This window comes from Lynx canadensis, chromosome B4 (genome assembly GCF_007474595.2).
Source record: "Lynx canadensis isolate LIC74 chromosome B4, mLynCan4.pri.v2, whole genome shotgun sequence".
Lineage (NCBI taxonomy): Eukaryota > Metazoa > Chordata > Mammalia > Carnivora > Felidae > Lynx > Lynx canadensis.
Window position 1 is genome coordinate 48,035,456 of NC_044309.1, and position 21,362 is coordinate 48,056,817.

The window sequence follows — 21,362 nt, forward strand, 5'->3', positions numbered from 1 at the left end:
TTTTAAAAAGATTACAAAGATATGATGAAAAGGTCTTTCACTGCTACGTGGCATGTAATAGCCGTCAGATTATTTTTTTCCAAATTGTTTATTAGCACAGGTTAAATAAAATTCTTTTAAAAATTAGTGTTGGTAGGGGCGCCTGGGTGGCGCAGTCGGTTAAGCGTCCGACTTCAGCCAGGTCACGATCTCGCGGTCCGTGAGTTCGAGCCCTGCGTCGGGCTCTGGGCTGATGGCTCAGAGCCTGGAGCCTGTTTCCGATTCTGTGTCTCCCTCTCTCTCTGCCCCTCCCCCGTTCATGCTCTGTCTCTCTCTGTCCCAAAAATAAATAAAAACGTTGAAAAAAAAATTAAAAAAAAATTAGTGTTGGTAAATACTGTATTCAAGGTATGGGACAGAAGTGATATAGACACATGTTTATTTCTTGAAATTTCCCTAAGGACCTTGAAGGTAGGAACCTCATCTGATTTTGCTTTACACTGTTTTCCTAGCACCTAGCTCACAGCAGGTGCTCAGTAACTATCTACAGAATGAATAGTTTATTTCTCATGTCTCCTTAAGCCAGGAGATACCTCATTCCATCAACTACCCTTTCATTCTCCAACCTCTCCTTCTCTACTGTGCATTGATCCTCAGCAAAATTGAGCATGCTGATCAAGCAAAACCCTTCTGCTCAGTCAGTCTTCAGCCACCTGCCCTCTGTCCTACCTACTTCTCTCTCTTTTTTTTTTTTAATTTTTTTTTTCAACGCTTTTTATTTATTTTTGGGACAGAGAGAGACAGAGCATGAACGGGGGAGGGGCAGAGAGAGAGGGAGACACAGAATCGGAAACAGGCTCCAGGCTCCGAGTCAGCCCGGAGCCTGACGCGGGGCTCGAACTCACTGACCGCGAGATCGTGACCTGGCTGAAGTCGGACGCTTAACCGACTGCGCCACCCAGGCGCCCCGTCCTACCTACTTCTCTTCACAGCCAAACTATAAGGCATTCTTAGAAATAAGAGGGGCACCTGGGTGGCTCAGTCGCTTAAACGGCCGACTTTGGCTTGGGTCATGATCTCGTGGTCTGTGAGTTCGAGCCCCGCGTCGGGCTCTGTGTTGACGGCTCGGAGCCTGGAGCCTGCCTTGGATTCTGTGTCTCCCTTTCTCTCTGCCCTTCCCCTGCTCACACTCTTGTCTCTCTCAAAAATAAATAAACATTAACCAAAAAAAAAAAAAAAAAAAAAAAAAAAAGAAAGAAAAAAAAGAAATAAGAGAACTGTGGTAGGGAGACTTATTTTGGTCTCATAGAGGTCCCAGCTCTGACCTTTGCTAAAAGTCCTTCATCCCAGGGATGGAAAGAACAGAAAGATTTCCCCACAGCTCATTTATACCTTCCTGAACCAGGACTGGGTGTGTAGAAATTATCCATACCTCTGCTCAGTGACCGCTTTGAACTCTAGAAGTGCTGCCGTAAAGGCCTGTCCTCCAAACGGATTCTGACTGACGACCCTTTTCATATAGTAGATGTGCTGCAGTCAGAATTGAGGACACAACCTGAGTGTGCAGTTGTATATGAGGTGGTGATTGTGGCATCTTCTGTGGCCTGAAGAATTACTTGATGAAGTAAAAGAAAGTTTAAGAAATATTACAAAAAGTCTCCCAACTCTATATAAAGTGGTCTTTTATAAAGAGCACAAACTGGAATATACAAAATGAGAATTGAAACTAAATGGAACTTTGGGTGTCGTCTAGGACTTTACGCTGATTCTACGCCATGGCAGAATATTGTTGTGGTGATCCTTCACATCTTAAGCCCAGGAAAAAGAGTAAAAGGAATTTCAAAATGACTTTAAGGGGCAATTAATGTATAACAAAGTGACACTTTGAGAAGGAAACAGTAATATTTATCCATATTATCTGCTTAGAGATCTGTATCAAGCTTAGCAGTGATCGAACCAGTTTTTTTAAAACATGACATAAATTATGATCCTGATGGTTAAGTGCCGACTCAGAATCGACCCAAGTTTTGAACTGCTGATTCCCTTTTCCTGCAGATATGGCTAACATATAAAATGTGTCAGATTGTGCAACTGACTTTTCATACAATTAAACTAGTGATATTAGGAAATGACTTTAAGATAAACTGTCAACAGCTCCCTTAATAAATGTGAAAACACAAATCTCTTGGACAAGAATATAAATTTTAAGCAAGAACATTAAAAATTTGCAGACCAAATACCGAAGAACAATTGTTTACACTTAGATTATAATATTGACTTGATGATGATGTAACTGTGTTTGAATCTTGTATCTAAATGATAAAAGATTCAATTCACTTACTGGCCTGCACTGATTATACCAAAAACAAAAACCTCCAAATGATCCATAGACTGCTTTGACAGGATTTGCTTTAACTCGGAGTAACTTCCAAGAGAAAGTCACATACACAAATCTCAGAACAGAAATGTAAAAATCCATCAAAGAAATCACCCTCAAGAGAAGAACAGCCTTATTGTGTTATTGTACTATCTTTTCAGGATATCACCAATTTTTGATGACTCACATGACAGGTTTTTAAGATCTAGTGGAAAGAATAGGTACACTTAGCCTAAACTCAGTGTATACATGGTCTCCTTGGGCTTGTACATGTGTCTTTGTTCATAGAATATTCACACTTTGGGCCACTGGGTAAGTCACACAAACCTTTTGGCTTCAATATTCTCATTTGTAAAATGGGGAAAGTATCTACGAACATCATTTCCCAGGATTACTGGCTAGATGAATTAGTTAGAAAATGGTATTGATGCAAATTAATAAAATTAAGCATTCTTATTCATTTTATGTGCTTTTATTTTTTTTAATGCTTAGTAAGTTTTGAGAGAGTATGCACACACATGAGCAAGGGAGGGGGAGACGGAGGATCTGAAGCAGGCTCTGCATGGACAGTAGAGAGCCCGATGTGGGGCTTGAACTCATGAACCCCAAGATCATGCATGACCTGAGCCAAAGTCAGATACCTGGGCGTCCCTCATTTTATGTGCCTTTTTTAGTATTATTTTTGAGGGAGACAGCAAGCAGGGGAGGGGCAGAGAGAGAGGGACACAATCTGAAGCAGGCTCCGGGCTCCAAGCTGGAGGTGCAGAGCCTGATGTGGGACTCAAACTCACCAACTGTGAGATCATGACCTCAGTCGGTCATATGCTTAACTGACTGAGCCAGCCGGCAACCCTTATGTGCTTTTACTAATAAAAGCTTATACAACTGACAATGCAATAAAGTAAAAGAAGTAAGCTTATCTGGTTATCTAATGATTTAGAAATGGTTTCAAAGCTTTTTACCATCAATTAGTGTCAGCTCACAAAGCTCTGGGAAAGCAAATAAACTTTGAGAAGACTCATCTTCCACACAATTAATAACCTCTCAATTTCTCCAAAGCCAATAAGATAATTCTGAAAGAAAGTAATCCTCTTTTCTTGATCCCTTAAAATTTAAAACTTAGTTTTAACCATATCTTCAATCAGAGTTTCATTGTGTACCAGCTACGGTAGTTCCTTAAAACCCAAGTTTTAAATACTGGTTTCTTTTCTGCCCATAACACAGATATCATATTTATATATTACCAGTAACACAGAGGATGTCTTGGTGTAGAACATTTATTTATTTATTCCATGAAACACTCAAAGTTTAGGTCAGTGGGAAATAATTTTAATCAAAGAATTGTACAATTTCTTCCCACATATCTTGCTTTGTATTAGGAAATGACATTGCGATCCATTTCACTAAAATATTACAAAATATTTACAAGAAAATATTAAAATAACTCAAACACAAAAGGCAAGATGGGGTAAAATAAACTGTTTTTCAGAAATCTCTACTCCAGTGCCCACAGCACACAAGAAGAGAATCATAACAAATAAGTAACAAAGATCCCCCCGATCACGTTTCCAAAGAACTGGAGAAGGGGAACAAACGGGATGAAAATGGTGGTATGAAGGGAATGGATGTTAGCAGCACGGCTTCAATAACCAATCTATTCTGAATGAAATAACTCTGTCTTATATGCAACAAATTCTGAACAAGGCTAAGTTTTAGGATATTCCTTGAACTGAAATTTAAAAATACCCTGACAGTGAAAGCAGCTCTTTCACTAAGTTTAGTAAGAGCCTCTTTCCCCACGAACCACTCATGTGAACAGAAACCTGTTCTGGCATTAAAAGCTGTCACAGTAGCCCTTCCATTTCTTTCATGAAAGCTTCATAAACATCATCCTTAGTTTGCACTGAGACTGGGACAGATGGACCAGATTTGGGGGCTGCTTTGGCAAGAGGCACAGCAGAATCATCCTCTGACTTTCTTTGGGGAGCAGCAGCGGCCCCTTTATTCTCCCGACGTACCCTCAACGCAGTGGGCACGAATCGAGTAATCTCTGCCTTGGGATTGGTGATCTGTGGCTTGGCACTGATGGTTGCGGTGGCTTTCTTCTCAATGGTGGCTGCGCTTGTATCATCCGCCTTGGGTCGCTGAATCAAGTTGGGTGGAGCACTTAGGACCCCCGGGTTCGGCAAGGGAGCTGGTGGGAAAAGCCCAGGTGGGGCAGGTCCAAGTGGAGGCACCAAAGGTGGGCGCATCATGCCAGGACGGGGTGGAGGGATACCTAAATGAAGGCGAAAACGGGCCGATGAGTACTACGTGAAGCCATTTTAACCATTAAAGATGTTAAAAACATAGGTTGACAATTTTTTAAAAATGGGCAATTTAGAAAAAATAAGCTAAAATCATGCTGCTTGCTATTTGAAACTCAGGAATACTTTTTGATAGGAAGGATTATTTTATCATGAAATTGTATTCACTTTCATTTTTTTTTTTTTAACGTTTATTTATTTTTGAGACAGAGAGAGACAGAGCATGAACGGGGGAGGGTCAGAGAGAGAGGGAGACATAGAATCTGAAACAGGCTCCAGGCTCTGAGCGGTCAGCACAGAGCCCGACGCGGGGCTCGAACTCACAGACCGCGAGATCATGACCTGAGCCGAAGTTGGCCGCTTAACCGACTGAGCCACCCAGGCGCCCCAGGAAATTGTATTCACTTTCAGTCTGTGTCCCTGTACTTATGTTTTCTTCCTCTCAGAGTAATGTACTATTTTAATCTATAAAGTTGACAACACCAACTGGTTTCAAGTAGGATGTCACCTTTGTCAAATTTCAAATCTGACAGCCCAAGACACTATACTAGCTGTGTAATGCAGATACTATCAAGGCCAAGGTTGGGGGTTTCATTCTCATGCATTATTTACTGATTTCCACACCATTTCTCCCCTGAAAAAAGTAGCCCCATGGGCAGGAAATGTAATTCTAACCTTGGAATGAGAGAACGTAACTAATCACAGTATGTCACCACCACTGGAAAAGAATTCGTGTCCTTTTGATGGTTCAAACATACCATTGTCATTTACCCAGAACCTCCAGATTATTTTTCTTCAAACACCACTTTTAAGATTGAATATAAAGTACCAAGTTTCACAGAACCTAAGATGCTATTACTTATACAGACTCATAATTATTCCGGATACCACTGAGAATCCGGGGAGCTTAAAAGGAGGCTTTCACATTAAACCGGGAGTCAATGTAATAAACTAGAAATACACATACCACACAAACTAAGAGTGCAAGGAAATCTGCATATTTCACACTGATACTGGTTAAGAGAGGAGGGGGGATCTGCCTTATAATTTTAAACTTTAAATTCATACTCATGTAAATAAATGGAATGACTTCACAATTAGAAGCATTGCCTGTCCCTGTCTGTGCAAAACACCCTACTCAAATGGAGAATTTAATCCAAGGTGGTCTTTGGCTGGGAAAAATCCCTCATACGACAGACAGAATCCAATGCAAATACCCTTTGGAAAAACTCAACTTCAACCTACGCCAAAAGCGATTTAAAAGCATTTTAGAATACCCCTTGACTTCAGGATATCGAAATGTGACAATATGTCTTAGAGCAGGATGAAGGATGTGGTAGTTAAATTTTTGTAGTATAAATCAAAGCTTTACCTGGAGGCGCAGGGGGAGGTAGCCTTGGTGGGGGTCCCCGAGGAGGAGGGCCAGGAGGCAGACCTGGAGGTGGACCTGGGGGAGGACCAGGGGGCCGGCCTGGGGGTGGGCCTGGAGGTAAAAGTCGGGGTAAAGGCCCTCGGAGCCCTGGCATTCCAGGTGGTCTCAGGAATGGAGGAGCTCCTGTAAAGAGAAAAACGGCAAATTAGCGTAAGACAAATAACATATGAAGTAGGTAACTGTGATATAAAGGTAACTCCGATGTGGTCTGACTTATCATTTTAACTTGAAATCAGGTAACTTCAAAAACTGACCAAAACATATGTGGAAACTGAATTCATTCAACAAATATCTGAGCACCAGATAGGGTAGTAATTTTGTTATGGATCATTTCTCTTTATATCCCAGCACTGAAAAAAAACATACTCAATCACAGCTCTGCTGGGCTAGACATTATACAAAGATGAGAAGAATTCTTAAATTTCCAAAATAAAGCTGAAAATGGAATACAGAGCAGGGTGCTTTAAGAACTCCCCTGAAACACAATAAGATATTGACAAGGACCACTGAAAAGGGCGTAAGATAGGTAATTTGCTTTTGCACCACCAATTGGAAAAGGATAAACTCAAGTGAAAAAACTTAACTGGCCAACTGCAGGATGAAGAACTATAAAATCATAAATGGCCAAGAAGTTCGCATAAGTTTAAATAAACTTCTTATACTGGTATGCCAAACTACACTAATACTGATCACTTTTATCTCTGAAGACTGACATCCAACAATTCTCAACCAAAGAAGGATACTTGATAGTATTTACTGTGCCCTAGTCTCACTAGCTATCAATTTAGATTTCGGCCAACCTGTCATATTAAAAAGCAGTACTAAAGAAACCCCCAGTTTCGTATTCCAGTTTCCGCCTGCAAACATCAGAAGTAAAGAACCCTGAAAAAAGAAGACCTTTGGAGAAAAAGACGGCTGTCGTCAGTACTATGAATTGCAAACAGTGCTGTAGGAATAAATCGCACTTATCCTTTCTCTCTTAGGGTATCAGGAGAAAAGAAAACATCAGCACTAATGATGTATATTTTTGAAATGACTTCATCATTCTAATCACAGAGAGATGTAATTATTTTTCACAATACCGAAGTGCTAATTTACCTGGAGGTGGTCCAGGAGGAAGGCCAGTAGGTGGTCCAGGTGGCCGTAAAGGTGGAGCAGGGGGTGGTCCAAGAGGAGGTGGTCCTGGCATGGGAGGTGCTTGTATCTGAGAAGGAGGAACAGACTGTGGGGGAGCTTGCTGCTGTGAAGAGGCAGCAGATGTGCCATCAGAAAGAGATTCCTCTTTATGCTGTTTCTGTGATTGCTTTTCCGCTTCAGAATCATCAGAATCATCTTCATCATCATCCTCTGAAAATTCTTCTACTTCTCGTCCCTCCTCTGGGATTTCCTGACCTAAAGGAAATTTTAAACCAGGTAAATGGGACTGATTCATTTTTTACAGTCTGCAAAAAAGTGATGCGTGAAGACACATGCTCAATTCAGTGCTTTCTTACAATTATCTCAATAGTCTTCTTCAGTAAAATACTTAGATGTGGAAGAATCAAACAGTATTCCACTCACCTATGTTACTGGAGCAGAGGGAAATAAGCCCAGGCTTTTGAACAAGACCGACCTGGATCTAAATGCCAGTGTAACAACTTACTAGCTGGGCAACTCTGGACAGCTTACCTTAATGTCTCCAAACCTAACTTTTGTAAAACAGGATTTATTATTTACTTTAGGGTTGCTGAGACACTAAATGGGAAACCATATGTAAAGGAACTAGCAGGAGGAAATATCCAAAAGGTGATTTCACGCCTCTTTCCCAGTTTTACCTGCCATTCGAAGCATCATGGCTTGAAGAGGAGTCAGCTCCTTCATGTTCTTCTTTTTCTTCCTTGATTTTCCAGGCATATCTGCAAATCTTACACTCAGACCTTAGGGGCCAGGGGAGGGAGAGAATGGGGTAGATCAGGAACAACAAAATTCAGTAAATGCTTACTATATAATGCTATAAAGCACCAGATATGATGGCTGCCCACTATTTGGCAGAAGTTAAGTGCTGAAAGAGCCATATAAAAGGTAATAGAAGAAGTGCTCACTGGTGGTAAACATATGCAATTGTGATTTCAAATCCATCAATTTTAAAAACTTGAAGAATACCATCAATATCTTTTTGCCTGTAAAACTGAAAACCCTGGTAAGAGACAGTTCTCTCTAAAAATATAAATTACAAAAATTGGCCAGAGATAAGACCAGTTTATAAAATTGAAGTGGTAGTTAAAAATCTTTTTTTAACCTGGCCCAAATAATTTTTACAAGGAACTTCAGGCAAACGTGGGAGTTACAGAAATTTCCTGTACAGGAAAAGATGGAATGCAATCCAGAACTCATGAAGCCAGCACAACCCTGATACCAAAACTAACCTACTATAAAATACAGTTGACCCTCGAACAACATGGGTTTGAATTGAGTGGGTCCACTTACGCATGGATTTTTTTTGTGATATAGTACAGTACTGTAACTGTACTTTCCTTATGAATTATTAACACTATTTTCTTTCCTCTAGCCTACTTTATTGCATGACTGTAGTATATAATACACGCAACAGACAAAATGTGTGTTCATCAATGGTTTGTGTTATCTGTAAAACTTCCGGTCAGCACTAGGCTATTAAGTTTTGGGGGAACCAAAAGTTATGCACGGATGTTCTGATTGCACACAGGGTCGGTGCTCCTAACCCTGGTGTTGTTATACCCACCTGTATAACCAAACAGAATCTAACAGTGTTTTAAAAGAAAAATACATCATAAACATGTAGGGTTGGTCCCAGAAATGCAAGGTAAGGTTTAACATTAGAAAAGCCATGAATATAGTTCATTACATTAAACAACTTAAAAACCATAACAACATCCCAACAGATGCTTAAAAATATTTATTACAAAAACTCTTAGCAAAGTAGGACTAGAAGGGACCTTTTTAACCTGATAAATCAAGCTATCTACTAGATGCTATTAAACATGTTGCCAAAGGGTACAACATTGGAAGCAATCTTTGTTGGTAAACATTTACAAAGTTGGTAAACATTTACAAAGTTCCATGTGGGCAGGGCTTTAGTTGTGTTCACTTTGTATCCTTTGTCTAGGAAAATTCCTTGCATACAGTACAAAATGAACAAATATTAGATGAATGTCAAATCATAGTTAGGATAGCCACATAGTTAGGATAGCACATGTACACTGTATGATGATGAGTATATATGAGTATATATGATGAGTATGTATGAGTAACAAAAGGTGGCAGAAAAAGGGAAAAATGAGGCAAAGAATCACACAATGCCAGAGAAAAATGGAGCTGCTGTGGCTCTAAGGACTTGCTATTTTCAGAGCTAGCTCCTATGTATGTCCTCCATAACTTTTCGTTACCAGCTCTATACACCCCTTTAACCAAGCTTTTTGGTTTGCAACCATGATTTTTAAGAAATATCAGAGGAAAGATCTGTCGTCATTATAAATACGTCAGTAGTATTACTAACACATAAATATGGTATTGTAGGTTACAAAAACAATTTTAAAAGAAACTGCAAGACTACAGAGGTGTGAGAGATTATTATACATTTTGCACTGCTCAGTTTCTATCATGATGCTTAACATTTTCTTGATGAATATCATAACTACTTTTTAAAAGTACATGTAACTCAGTCCTATTTTGTAATAATCAAATGGACACATAACCTACATTTTGGATGTTTCCATTACATCATGACTCACTTGCAAGTGTACCTGAATTATAATTGTGGTCTGGTTCATGTGAAGACACAATGAACACAGAAAATTTAAGTTATTTAAACAGACTTATTAAAAAACAAACCAACAATGTGAATATGGCTTTCTCAGTATGGTTGTGTGCTTATTCTTTTTTCCTACACATCCCCATAAAAGTACATCCTCATGCTGTTGAAATAGTTATTTTTCTCCCCAAGTGGACTTTATTACATAGGCTTCTTTATTACATACACTGCTTAATTTATTTTTCCATCACAAACATCCACCGAGTACTTAGTATGTGTCAAGAACTTTTAAGATTAGATATAAAGATGAATGGAGCTATGATCCTTCCTTTCAAGATATTCACAATTATTTTTACAGATGTATTAATAAATCAAGACCTTTGTCTTGTGTATTTATTGATCAATACCATGGACCTTTCATCAGCACATACCTGACTTTTTTTCTTCATTGTTGTCTCTTTCATTATCATCACGGTGCACAAATTCATCCCCTTCACTTTCTCCATCTGATCTGTCAGTGTCGCTGTCATCAGTACTGTCATCATGCTTATCTTGATCCATGTCCTCAGGATACCCATCATCTTCACTGGTGCTGGAAACATCGTCGTCATGACCCCGTTGAGCTGACAAAGTAGGAGGGAGCAGGAAACAAGTATTACTATTGGATCCTCCACACACACACGGGGTCTCAGAGCACAGAAAACTATTATTTAACTCAGAATAACCTACCTGTTTCTGTAGGTTCTGTATATGAACCTACAGATTCTGGTTCTGTATATGAACCAGAAAGATTCTGTATATGATATGAGCTGTTCATACCGTCTAACAATATTTCCATATGGTAACAGTTTTAAAACCTTTTTGATAACGTAAGGTATTTTTTAAAAGGTTTAAATTTGAAAACAAATTCTATATGTGGAAACTTGGATGCACACACATATACAAGATATTTGTTTATATAGAGAACATATAAAACTATGTTCTAGTCTGATGGCAATAAAACTGAAAAGGAAACAAGTACCTGAATCTTAAGGGATTGTTAGTAAGAAGGTGACATCTCTTAATAGAGCCTATTTTAAAACACAATAAACATTTCTATACTTCCTTATGTATGATGCTTTTACTTAAGTAAATTCTATGACTTATCCATCTGTTAGGATGTACATGTAATCCTCATTCATTTTCCAAGTTCTGAGGATGGTAAACAAGATGTTAAACAGGGCCAGCTTAAAAAATGACGGTAGAAAGGTTGTTAAAAGCAAAAGAAACAGTCACTCCTTACCAAGTTCCGGACTATACAACATGTCTTCATCCCGCCTACGAGGGGGAAGATCTAGAGCAAAGCCCACTTTACGGCCATACATTTGCAAGACTTGAGGAGGTGGTGGGCCAGGGGGAGGACCAGGAGGTTTTCTGCCAGGGGGCAAACGTGGAACACCATGACCGAGAAGAGGAAGTATAGAAACTGCCCGCGTTGGAGGTCTATGAAGAAAATTTTACAGTTACCACGTTAATAATGAGAAGATATTTATTTCCCCTCTTCAAACATTTTTAAGGGATTTCTTCACATTTAATCAGGCGGGGCACCACTTACATTCACATTGCCTTTCATTTCCACTACAATAATTTTGGCACTGGATAGTCAAAACGTACTTTTAATAAATGCTATCTGATGATGCTACCGCTTCCTTACCCATAGGCTGAGGTCTTTTTAAGGATGGAGGGTGGCTGGGCACCAGGAAGTGGAATGTCCTGGATCAGAATGTTGGAAGGAGCATGCGGCATGTCTGGCAAGGGAATACTCTCCACTTCCACGTGCTGAGCATTCTGAAACAAAATTTTTCAATGGTATGATAAGAGCAAGCCACAAACTCAACACTAAAAATGAACCACCTGCTGCTTCATAAACTGGATTTGCTTTCCATTTAATGTTAAGTATCAGGAAAAAATATCAATACCAGTATTTGTCAATATTTCCAAAACCTGTCAATGAATGGAAAAAAAATCCTTATCACCTCTAAAAGAGACAAACTCTGCTGCTCTTCTCCCTCCTATCATCAACTTATCCTTTTGGGTTATGGTTTGAAATAGCTGTTTATGGAAATCCAACTATTAAAAGTATCTAGCACCAAAGCCACCCTTTTAAATGTTCTGGATGATAAATAGCACTTACCAATTAACTTAGAAATAGCATATAACCCATGGAAGAGCTTGGGTTTCTAAAGTTAGTCTGCCTTCGTTGAATTTCTGTCACACACTAGCTGTGTGACTAAGCAAAGTTACTTTAGTTTCCTTATCTATAAAGCAGGACCGATACTACCTACTTTATAACAACTATATCATTTTTTTTTTTTTTACATTTTTGAAACAAAATTCACAGTGAAATGTATAAATTCTGTTTTGACAAATGCAATAGTTCATATTCCTGTCGATCCCTAACAATAATATCCCATAGCAACCACTGTCATAAATTTTTTCATCCACAGATTAGTTCTGCCTATTCTAGAACATCATACAAACGGAATAACTATGAAAGAAGTTCAACATGTTTTGACACATATCCATGAAAAAGTTTTTTTATCCCATGTGGTTTTGAGTATCAGTAGGTCATTCTTTATTGCTGAGTACATTCAATTTTATAAATATACTAGTTTGTTTATCCATTATCCTATTAATGGACATGTGGGCTATTTCCAGTTTTTGGCTATTACTGTGTTGGCAGATGGATTAATTTCTCTTGTGTAAATATGTAGCATTAGATTTGCTGGCTCATGGAGAAGGTGTATGTTTAGTTTGACAAGAAATTGCCAAGGGGCACCTGGGTGATTCAGTCGGTTAAGTGCCTGACTTCAGCTCAGGTCATGATCTCATGGTTCGTGAGTTCGAGTCCCACACCCGGCTCTGTGCTGACAGCTCAGAACCTGGAACCTGCTTTGGATGGTTTGTCTCCCTCTCTCTCTCTCTGCCCCTCACTGGCTTGTGCTCTCTCTCCCAAGAATAAATAAACATTAAAAAAAAAAATTGTCAAGAGGAAGAATATGACCAACTCTCACACTGTCAATTTTAAGAGCAAATCTAAAAACATTTTAGTTTCTCTAAAAGAAACTTGATTACCTTGACAGCATCAAAATATTGGCTAAGTTGAGCCCTCTTCTGTTCATATTCTACTTCTAGCTTTCTCAATTCTTTGTAAATATCCGGATTCTCTTTTTCATAGAGTCGTAGAATACGTTCAAAGGTTTCACGCAGCTTTTTACGCTTGTCTTTCAGCACCTTCTCATTTAACTGTGGTTGCTGCACTGGGTTAAACTCTGAGAGAAAAGAGTAGATATTCAAATTAAACACAAAAACTTGTTTCATTTAGGTTATCAACTAACTATATAAGTTAATATAATCTCCCTATATGCTAAAACTTTGAAAAGGGACCTAGACCAGGTATATTACTTCTAAAATTTACTATAAAGTGCAACAGACATTTGTTGAAATTCCACCCTTTTAAGATAGCCATTAATTTTACTTTCTTTTATAAAAACAGCACCTAATTGATTTCATCATCACTGTAATAAAAATCGATTTTCATTCCCTTACGCTAACAACTTGCTATATAGTGAGGCTTCAGTCAGACCTGACTCTGTCCTTTAATTTTGAGATCCTGAGCACTTTACTTGAATTCTATGATCTTTAACTTCTTCATCTGGAAAATGGGGACATCAACTACTTTACAACAAAGTCTGATGACTTAATGGGATCACAAATAAAATATCCAGTAGTGTCTACCTCACCACTTAATTATTTTTATAGTGGACTGGTGTCTAGTAACCATACAATCCTTTCTCTTTCCATGTATTCCACAGAGGGCTTCATTTCAAGTCTTCTGCCCCAAGAGGGATTATCAGCACAAGACTCCCAGGCTTGCCTGGTCAATTATACCTGCCTCCCTCCACTCCCCCTGCCAGTGACTGACTCAGAGATCAAATGGCACATGATCCAAACTGAAACTAGATACTTCTCTGAGATTTTAAATGTGGATGTGGAGATTTTAAGTGTGGATCCCTCACAGGAGGGATAAAATAAACCTAAAGCTGTGACCTTGTGTCCCACTAATCCACACACACATATTTCACCTTCCATCACAAGAAGTTCATTAGCAATATACTGAATGAGGCTAACAAGAGAGCAGACCGGACAGACACACGAAAGCTTCCCTCTGGGAATTACCAACTATGGGAGTCAATGTACATATTTTTTCTACCTAAACTAGTTTATACCGAGTTTTATAAACTGTGTTAAGTTTTATAAATTGTAATTAGAGCCCTGATCAACAGTGTTCCCTTCTTTTTTTACAGATAGCAAGTTTAATTATCTTTTCCCCTAAATCCTATTAACCTTGGTGATTTATTTGGTCTCCCATCCAAGTACCAACCAGGCCTGACCCTGCTTAGCTTCTGAGATCAGACGACATTGGGCGCGTTCAGGGTGGTACGGCCGTAGACTTGGTGATTTATTTGGAAGACACAGTCTTACATTCACACACTATTCTTAGTGTGATTAATACAAGTGTTGAATGCCTGAGTTTTAATCCCAGCTTGCCACTTCCTAACAGCACAACCTTGAGTAAAGTATGTGCCTGAGTTTCCTCACTCATAAAACAGGTGGAACACACCTACCCAAAAGCTGTTGCAAGGGTTAAATAACATCTGGAAAAAACTGGTAAATAGCAAGATAAGAGCTCAATAAACCTCAATTGTGACAATTATCTCCTTTAAAACCACAAAAATCATTGAAGTCATGTTAATAGGTAATGTCTTGACATCTCAGGGACAGCAATTGTCCATAGTAATATTTAACGCAGAGGCAACAAGTGGGATCAGTTCCACATGAACTGGGAAACATCTGGGATCACGCAATCTGACCCAGAACTCTCGCCCCAGCTAAATGCACAAGATTTGCCACATTATTTAACAAAACTTCTCATACCATAATCCCACATAACTGGATTTTAAAAATTCATTTAATATATTGTTGAGACCCACTGTACCTCTTTTGCTTACTATCTGATTTTTGGCAAACCACTAAAACTGGGAACCTTTGCTAACAAAACTTGGAAAAATCATTTCATTATGCAATTAAAAAAAAAAAAGGTAGAAGCAAATGTCCATGAACAAATAAATGGATAAAGAGGTGGTATATACATACAATGGAGTATTACTCGGCAATCAAAAAGAATGAAACCTTGCCATTTGCAACAACGTGGATGGAACCAGAGTGTATTATGCTACGTGAAATCAGAGAAAGACAAATATCCTATGACTTCACTCACATGTGGAGTTTATGATACAAAACAGATGAAGGGAAGCAAAAATAATACAAAAATAGGGAGGGGGACAAAACATAAGAGACTCTTAAATACTGAGAACAAATGGAGGGCTGCTGGATGGGGTGTAGGTGGGGGGATGGGCTAAATGGGCAAGGGCCATAAAGGAGGACACTTGTTGGGATGAGCACTGGGTGTTATACACAGAGGGATGAATCACTGGCTTCTATTCCTAAACTCATTAATGCACTATATGCTAACTTGGATGTAAATTTAAAAAAAAAAAAAATTAAAAAAAAATAAAAATTAAATTAAAAAAAGGTAAAGGAGGCAGAAAAATAAAAAATCCCATGTTCTGAATGGATCTTTGTGGGTTGGGATAAAATTTCCAGTGGTAGCATCACACAGACAATTCTCAAGCAACTTTGATTCAAGGAAAGATAACAAGTTATTTGTATGATTCCAGTTATAAAAAAACTTGTGACACTGAAGATGCATATGAAGAAACTGAGTAAAATTACTCAAAAGAAATGAGAAAAAAGGGAGAAATCCTAATACGATATTCTATAAAATTAGATTTTAAGTATTTGATGACTTCTACCACCTTACTAAGTGGGTCAAGTGTCTGATCTTCTCATTGGGAAAAATGGGAAACTGATAAATTCATGGTGGGGTAATACTTAGATGTACGTTGTAGTTGCCAAAATTAAAAACCAAAACAAACAAAAACCTCCAGAATTCAGTCTTGTCTGGAAAACAGGCTTTCATTTTTGAACTGGTCAAAACAGGCTTTCATTACTTCAATAACAATTAGTTCAAGCTAAATAAATGGGATTCATCTTACACTAGGTAAGATCTTCAGTGTGCAAATTGCTCCCTACCCCTCCATTTTAGTCTTCCTGATACTAAAACTAAGCCTAACTGTCAAATGTCATCATGCTTTTGTTTTACTCATGCCTGTGCTGCTCTCCTCATTACCTGCTTGCCTGCCTCCATGTATAAGACTGTTATACCTGCTATGAAATCTAGCCTTTTATAAATTCTTACCCATTTCATCCAATTTCTCCATGTCTCGGATAATCTGTTTGGGATCCTTCATCTTTAAAACTGCAGCTCGTACCATCATGCGCTGTTTTTTGTTCTTAGAGAAACAAAAGAGCACTATGTCAAGGAACTGGACACCCATATGAGTTTTTATTTCCATTTGCATCAAGAATCTGAATCTATTTGAAATGAAGCCAAACTTCTCCTCGGTTTCTGATCTCGTTTCAACCACCACAACCAAAGCTATGTAATTTTTTGCTCTCAAATATTTCAACTTTAGACAAAAAGATAAATGACCATTACTATGTGTGCTTTCTTAGGCAAGTATTTCCTTCAATTTTGTGAGGTCTTTAGCAATTACTTAAAAAAATCTTAGTTTTTTTAAGCTTAATTCTAAAACTATATATTAAAGTTTTGCAGATTTGATACTGAACAATGAACTAAGAAAACCCCATTAAAAGCTATTAAAAATCTGCATTCTCTCAATGTGTTAAGGCATGATACTATAAAGTAAATACTTTTTTATTCTGGGAAAACACTTCGCCAGAAACTCGACAGCTACAAAATGAAAAAAAGGAACCCACAAAACTATTCAGAACCGTATTTATTTCCATTCACTAATTCAGTAGCTTTTAACAGAGCAATATGCCTTAATAGCAAAAAGAAATTCCTTTCAAAGATATTTAACTCACTGGGAAAGATAATCAAATAGACAACGTTACAATAACTCCTCATGAGCTTAACTGCAAAGTTTTTTCAGTTCTGTTTCCAAATATGGTATTTTGGCTTAGTAATTTTATGGTTTGTTAGAAGCAGTATGAAGTATCTATCCTGACAAATAATTGTAAATATTGTTTTGAAATCCACTAATCCCAAATAGTAAGATGTGCCAAACACCACTATGGCTCATAGGATGCTTCTGAAATCGTACCTTCTTTAATTCTCTCTTCCGGGCTTCTTTTCCTTTAGAGACAGAGAAAACATAAAACTTTCAAATCTTGAACACTAACATTTTCTCCAACTTAATACAGATTAATTCTTATTGTGGGAGGTTGTCCTATGCACTCCAGAATATTTAGGAGCATTTGTGGGCTCTACCCATTAGATGCCAACAGCACCCTTTAATTATGTCAACCAAAAATGTCCTGACAAGTTTTTAAGCTTCTTAAAAAGTAACTATGAATCTGAAAGAAAAAGATGTCACTCTCTCTGCCCTTTCCCCCGATCATGCACACACTCTCTCAAAATAAATAAATAAACTTAAAAAAAATATGGGTACTAATTTTTTTGCATGTTTAAAGTTTTCATCATGTACTCCCAAGAACACTGGATAACTTCATACAACTGACTCCTAGCACAGCTGGTTTTATAATTAAGGCGTAATAGATTCTCTAATGTTTGCAATTTTATCCTCTTCCTTATCATTCCATACTAATGGACACTTACGGGCTTGGTCTGTAGGGTTCATAAATTTTCCACTCTTGGTGGATGATGTAGATCTCCGTCCCATGTTGACAACTTGTATGATTTACTTGTTCATAAAAAAAAAAAAAAAAAAACCTGCAAAGACAAAGAAATAGCTTATTTTTCCTCTATTTACAAAGTGTCTTCCATTTTATGTTACAAAACTTCTACCAATCTCTTGAAAAGAAACATTCCTTTGATTATTAACTTTTTAAAATGGATCACAACAGACCGACTCTGTCAACTGAAAAGAATCAGAATATGCTTTGACAATATGGGGACAAATCATGCCTACGAAAAACCATTAGATCTTTTCCTACACCCTTGGTTTCTATTTAGGGTGAAAGGGGAATCAAAAGAGAATGGTGGTAATAATGTGAGTTCAAAAAAACAGATAGCTCACTCTTTCTCTCTCCATGGTTTTTCTTGTCATGTATTCCCAACATCTTTAAGATAGTAAAAACTCATTAATTTAAGGCTATTTAATTCAGATTTCATTCTAATTCAGATAGAATTCTTGACTCTCACGAGCTTAAAACATAACTAAAGGTGCAAATATTAAAAATTAAAAGTATTATATGAAGGAGTGTCCAAGAATGTCAAGACACACATTTTTACTAGCACCCACTTGATTCCTGATTTGTGCTTTTTAAGATAACTGAAAGGGATGATCGTGCTTGAGAGAAAATATTTTGCAAGTCAAGATTTTTACTAATCTGAGACATTATTATATTACTTCTTTCTCTTGTTCCAATTAAGGGTTAACTTTTTAATGCTTACCCTTCCCAATAATAAAGTTGACAAATTTACTTTCTTTTGAAAGTAGACTTTTATTTATCTTTTTAAATTTTTTTTTTTACACATTTCTTTCTTTTTGAGAGAGAGAGAGAGAGAGCAAGTAGGGGAGGGGTAGAGAGAGGGAGACACAGAATCCGAAGCAGGTTCCAGGCTGTCAGCACAGAGCCCGACGCGGGGTTCGAACCCTCAAACCGTGAGATCCTGACCTGAGCCGAAGTCGGGACTCTTAACCGACTGAGCCACCCAGGCACCCCTGAAAGTAGACTTTTAAAGGGTGGGAAAGGGAAGATCATGAGATACAATTTTTAGTAGCCTATACAAGTAATTATACCTCCCCTTCTTCCTCGTATGAAGATTTTGTCAAGAAAAGTTCACTAGTTAATGCCTCTTTCAGCAAGTGTTCAAATGCCTTGATTTCTGCTAAATGCTTCAAAGCTTTTCCAGTGGCAACTAATTCACCCTGCGCAGGATTTCCTTCACAGAAAAAACTGGGAGTCGGGGAGAAAGGAGGTGGGAACAAGCAACATTAGTAGAAATATAGGCTCCCCTGATATTTGATGACTTGTATCTTGTTTGCTGTTTTCTCAATTACCCTTAGGCTCCTGTTTTGACCTTCCTCTCCCGCAACTGTAACAAAGAACAGATACTAATTACAGAGGATTTCTACAGAAGACCGTGGAGCCTTAGTCTGCACGAACTACTTTTGGTTTAAAAGCAGAAACGACAGGGAAACTGGGCCACAAAACCGTGGGGAAACTAAATTTAACCGAAGAGGCAGCAGTGGGACGGAGCCCAGTTTACCAAGGGAAGCAACAGCAGCAGCAACTGCCGAAACCATAGCGACGGTTGACCCTGACTCGAGGTACAAGAAGACGTCAAATCTAAAGCGGCCGGTCAACGAGCACAGGCAGGAGGTGGCGCTAACTGACTCGGGTGAACAGCTGCTGAAACGCTGGAAGCCGCACCGCCCTTGGCTCGAAGATCCCCCGGTCCGCGACCCGGGAGACCCAACCGCGGAGAGGAAGAGCGGAGCTGACGGGCCTGGTGTCCCCGAGGCAAACGCGCGGGCCCGGAGAAGGGTCGGGAGAGATGAAGGAACGGAGTGGAACAATCCTGCACACTCACACTTCTGCTGGGTTCCTGGGACTGCAGGAAGCGGGGATGGGACGATTCTTGGCCTCTTTTACCTCGTAGGGGCCTTCACCTCTGCCTCCCGGTCAGCAACCCTGCCACCGCCATCTTGAAACCTCGCGCCCCTCCGCCATCCTTACGTCACTTCCTATCCCTATTGCCGAAGATCTTAGCGTTTCTCCGCCCTGGTACCATAGAGAGGAACCAAGAACTCCCGGACCAGAGTCTTCTTCCGCTCCGGATTAATACCGAATTGGTTGACTTTCTGGTAAGAGCCCGCCCCCCATTGCGCGGAACCACGGCAATTGACACTTCTTTAGACCAATAGAAATAAGGAAAGCGAAGCAAGTGGGCTAGGTGATTGGCTGATGAGAAGACTACTTTCCCTCTAGGACCGAGACATTCTGACTTAATTTCCGGGGTCTCCGTCACGTTGGGTTGGACGGGACGATTCCAGTTAGCTGTTTTGCGGTGTTTCTTTTGGCCAGAATTATATTAGTTTTTGGATTTTGGATTTTTTCGTGATGTAAGCGCGTGCTGTCTCTTTTGGTTGTGTCTGTTTGAGAGCGGGCCCCCAAATTGCACTTGGTACTGTGTTTGTTGCTCTTTGCTAGCGTCATGTCGGTCTGGAAATTTTATAGGCACACAGAACATTTTGTAGATTTGAGCAAGTTAGTGCCCGTTTTAGAGTTCCAGATTGTTCATCTACGATAAATTAATCTACTACAGTAATCTACAATAAGTTTTTGAGGAGGGAATGTGGAGATACGTCTGCAATTTTAAATCTAGAAGTGGCGAGGTTGATTTATGTTGGCTCCTTTCCCTTTTGGTCTTTTCACCATCTAGAAGTCCTTTATGATGTCACTATACCTATATACGGATTTTCACTTAGGTCTAGTCTTTCATCCTTCCCTGCTATCTGCGGTTTGTCTGAGACTCCTCCCCCTTTCCCCTTAAAGGTAAGCTCAAATATTTAAAAATTTTACTTTTAAAAGACTCCCTTGGTTATTTCTGATTTTAATATCCCTTAATAGGAAAATATTTTAGATATAGTTCTTACTATTAATTATTGTAAATACTCCAACATTGAAGGAGATACATACTAATTTTAGCAGCAGAATATTTAAATGTGCACTTAAGCATTTAAGATCGGTTCCTTACCTAAACTATCCTTTGTTTTAGAAAATTTCCCGGTTTGGTTTTGGGCCGAATTTTGAGTCCCAGAAAGCATTAACAAGGTATTGTAGTTTAGAACTTGTAAGTTAGGTAATAAAAAAATAAGCTTTAATTTTGAATGTGAACAAATTTAGTTTGCAACTAAGTTTAAGAAGCAGTGACAGAAGAGAAAATGAGTACATTTTGAAACATTAAAGTATTTCATCTAGCTTTTTAATTTTGGGGACATGATGAGATTTTAAAATCTCAAGACATTTCTTTTATGCAAAAAATAAACTGTAAAAACACATTCTTGCATCAACAACTTATTAATAATTTTGTGAATAGAACCTAAGAGTCTCAATGGGTAGTTATTGGCGAAAAAACACTTGTGTCCGTAGAAATTAACTGAACCATTAGGCCTCATTAACCTCTGGATTTTTCTGAAATCAGGTAATTAATGAAATGGGCCACCTAACGTTTTATGTAGCCGAGGCAGCTTCCATTCTGATAGTATTGAAAATGAAATTTCATTTTTCTGAAAAATCAGGGTAATAAAAATTATGACTCTCCTTTAAATGACAAAGTGACAA

At 38.6% G+C, this 21,362-nt stretch overlaps 1 protein-coding gene across 3 annotated transcripts; it reads right to left on the minus strand.

The window, feature by feature from the left end:
* Positions 1–3,615: 3,615 nt before the first annotated feature.
* WBP11 (WW domain binding protein 11) lies at positions 3,616–19,804 on the minus strand. Of its 3 annotated transcripts, XM_030321806.2 has the most exons (13): positions 19,669–19,804; positions 19,225–19,228; positions 17,668–17,781; positions 17,153–17,184; positions 16,225–16,318; positions 12,978–13,174; positions 11,557–11,690; positions 11,146–11,345; positions 10,295–10,486; positions 7,909–8,010; positions 7,193–7,486; positions 6,035–6,217; positions 3,670–4,634 (listed from the first exon to the last, which is right to left on the minus strand). In XM_030321806.2, exons 3-13 carry the CDS (start codon positions 17,729–17,731, stop codon positions 4,201–4,203), a joined length of 1,926 nt encoding a protein of 641 aa, XP_030177666.1. In that variant the 5' UTR covers positions 17,732–17,781; positions 19,225–19,228; positions 19,669–19,804; the 3' UTR covers positions 3,670–4,200. The 3 variants fall into 3 exon arrangements, with proteins under 3 accessions (XP_030177664.1, XP_030177666.1, XP_030177663.1); XM_030321804.2 differs by lacking the exon at positions 19,225–19,228 and having other exon boundaries at positions 3,616–4,634; positions 19,609–19,746; XM_030321803.2 differs by lacking the exon at positions 19,225–19,228 and having other exon boundaries at positions 19,603–19,804.
* Positions 19,805–21,362: the final 1,558 nt, after the last annotated feature.

Excerpts from the sequence above, each read along its gene's own strand:
- WBP11 (XM_030321804.2), bottom strand. The coding sequence starts at position 17,731 with ATGGGACGGAGATCTACATCATCCACCAAGAGTGGAAAATTTATGAAC. Across the intron at positions 17,185-17,667 it reads GAACCCTACAGACCAAGCCC|GAAAAGAAGCCCGGAAGAGA; the intron begins GTAAGTGTCCAT and ends CTGTCTCTAAAG. Across the intron at positions 4,635-6,034 it reads ACCTCCCCCTGCGCCTCCAG|GTATCCCTCCACCCCGTCCT; the intron begins GTAAAGCTTTGA and ends GCCTTCATTTAG.